At 39.5% G+C, this 2,718-nt stretch overlaps 1 protein-coding gene across 1 annotated transcript in view; it reads right to left on the bottom strand.

Moving 5' to 3' along the window:
- LOC118338343 (glycoprotein hormone beta-5-like) overlaps positions 1-1,017 on the bottom strand; it is a 1,640-nt gene extending 623 nt beyond the window's left edge. Inside the window, exon 1 of the mRNA XM_035675638.1 lies at positions 817-1,017. Within this exon, the coding sequence (XP_035531531.1) occupies positions 817-1,017 (201 nt within the window). The remainder of the gene's footprint in view (positions 1-816) is intronic.
- Positions 1,018-2,718: the final 1,701 nt, after the last annotated feature.

The following is a 2,718-nucleotide window of genomic DNA, read 5'->3' as shown; positions in this document are numbered from 1 at the left end:
GTAACTTAAAAGATGTTCATGGGTGACACACAGTAAAGAGCCAGAGGTTGGATATGAACCCAGGGCTGCTACAGCAGGGACTCAGCCTCAGTACATGGGACACCAGCTCTACTTGATGAGCTACTAGGGGCCCCTTTATTGTTATTATTAAAGTGAAAAGTTAATCTTAAAATACAGACATATAATTTTGTCTGTAACTCAAGGTCTACATCCTAGCTCTCCCCTGAGCTTTCAACCACACCTCACTGCCTTCTGTGGAAGGAACTCTGTGGATGCATTTGAAAACTGCCCTTGCAAAAAAGTTTGTATATAATGAATATTATATTCAATTTCTTTCAATAGATCTTCCTAAATGTTACACACTGGGCCTTTAAGTTAAGATTTTGTTTAAAATTTTTTCGAATTGACCTCCTACCAGTTTGACTGACTCAGCTCTGTTGTTGCTGATTCAGAGCTCTTTCTGCTCTACAGGCTTTGAATTTCTAACCCTAAACTTGGTTTTTCAATTACTTAGAGCTGAAATTAGAATCCCTGCAAACTAGAACGAGTTCAGTAAAGGTTCAGTAACTTGGAGGGATCTGAGCATGTCTTATGACAATGGCATATGGGTAAGAGCTGAGAATGGGTCGTCGGCCTTCTTGTGGTTTGGGTTGAGTCCTGGGTCATCAATCATTTATTTGATGTTTCACAATACCAGTTTTATGGAAGCTCTCCGAAATAGCAATGGAAAAGAGTGGGACTCACTACGTTGGCTAAATGCAATTGATGTTCTGTCACTTTACTGTGTGTGTGTGTGTATTTGTATATGAATGTTACCTCCCAGGTGTAACAGCGCCCCCAGCAGGCCTCGGTGGTGATTCGCAGTCCCTTGCAGCCGGGCTTCTGGGCCACAAAGGAGAACTCTCGCACCGCACAGCCTCGGAAACCCTGAAGTGAGGTTGTCACGGTAACGCACACCACAGCTGTCCCGGCAACCAGGAGGAGGAGGACAGAGAGGGACAGAGTATAAAGATGCATGCTGGGAATGATAGGTAGAGAAAAATAAAGAGCATTTCATTATTCAAGTATCTATATCCACATATCTGCTTCCTAAGTGACCTGCTGCACCTGGGTGGGATACAGTTCACCTCAAAATAAAGATGTAATTTTTTTGTCATGTCAACATTATGAGTGACTCTTATATAGAACAGATAATGAATGGCTAAAGGTTGTATTGCCACTATTTTACATCTATAGGGGAAGATGATCCCCAAAAGCTGACAAAACACTGACTTTCAGGGCAGTAGACTGACATTCAGCATGACTCACAACTCCCTCTAGTGTTCATTATGGCTACTGCAGCCAAAGGTACCAGTGACCTATACACTGTAAAAAATATATTTATTTCAAACCGCTGACAAATGAAACTTCAAGATTTGTCATTTTAACTGAGAAATCTGACAGTGTAGTTGCTTAGTTTCACTGTTTTTATTTTCCTTTTCAGGATCAAGAGTCCTTTCCCTTAATGCTATTGGAGACATCTGCTTAATTACTCTGCACATTTTCAAATAAACCACTTAAACTGTACTGAAACAACTGGAGTCATCTCAACTCAGCCAGACTGCAGAATGCTTCACTTCTTTAAGAAATATAACACTGAAATAAAAATACTTTCTGCATGAACAGAATGATGTGGAATACTTTTATAACTGAGACCACTCTCACACACACACTGTGTTCACTGAGAGTACAATGGCTCCATATAGGCTATGAAACTACACTAACTGTGGTGTAAAGCAGCCTGCTAATACAATTATGCACACTTTTTGTCCCTAAAACAGTTCAAAGTCCCTTAAAAATGAATTATTAGCAAGATTTAAAAAAAAAAAAAAATACTTCTCACCTTTTCAGCTGAAGTTCTTGCAGAGATTTGAGCTGCTGGACTCTGGTGTCTCTCTGCCCGGACAACAACCAGTGAATGGAACCAATCTGTCCTTGTTGTTGTTTTTAGAAGCCCATTAGGGCGGACGGACATTCTGACATCATAGCAATTACAATGAAATACCATTAGAGACCCCAAGCCAGAAATAATGGAGACTCCCTGGAAAATACTGATGCTTGTCTATGTTTTCTTAACCTCAGCTTGTATCTCTCTGTGCGAGTGCATGTGTGTGTGTGTGTGTGTGTGTGTGTGTGCAGTTTCTTATCCAACTTCGGTCTACTGTCAGTGATGTGAGGATTATCAGTGCTCAACTTACACAGCACTTACTGTGACAAAGGATTAGTAACGTGAATATAAAGGACATCATTTTGCACCATGTAATTAGATAATAGGTACACTGGCTATAATTGTAAGAAGAAAAATGTTCCATACCATGCCACGCGTGTTATTATATAATAATAGTCCACTCACTGATACTTTACATCATAGCTGATCTTTTTGCAAACCATACTGTGGTTTTAGTTTTCCCCGTTTCCATCATAATGCAATGAAATATTAATCAAATATTACATAACAAACTGCATCGCAAAGCAACATCAAGGTAACAACAAGGAGTCTGGTCTGCTTATTGATTGTGACACCATAGAAATTAATGGAAATAAATGGCTGCCAGAAACAGTTAAAAATACATCAAAGTTGTGTAGCCTGCATTTGAAAATTGTCATTTGTAAAAGGAGAAATGAGCTAAAATCTTCACCCCCCTTAAATCACGTTACATTACATTATTGTGCCAAATA

The sequence above is a fragment of the Morone saxatilis genome, unplaced genomic scaffold, assembly GCF_004916995.1.
Source record: "Morone saxatilis isolate NCDOM2014 unplaced genomic scaffold, NCSU_SB_2.0 Contig4, whole genome shotgun sequence".
NCBI classification, from domain to species: domain Eukaryota; kingdom Metazoa; phylum Chordata; class Actinopteri; family Moronidae; genus Morone; species Morone saxatilis.
Note: the sequence above shows the minus strand (reverse complement) of the source record. Positions and strands in the feature narration are given on the sequence as shown.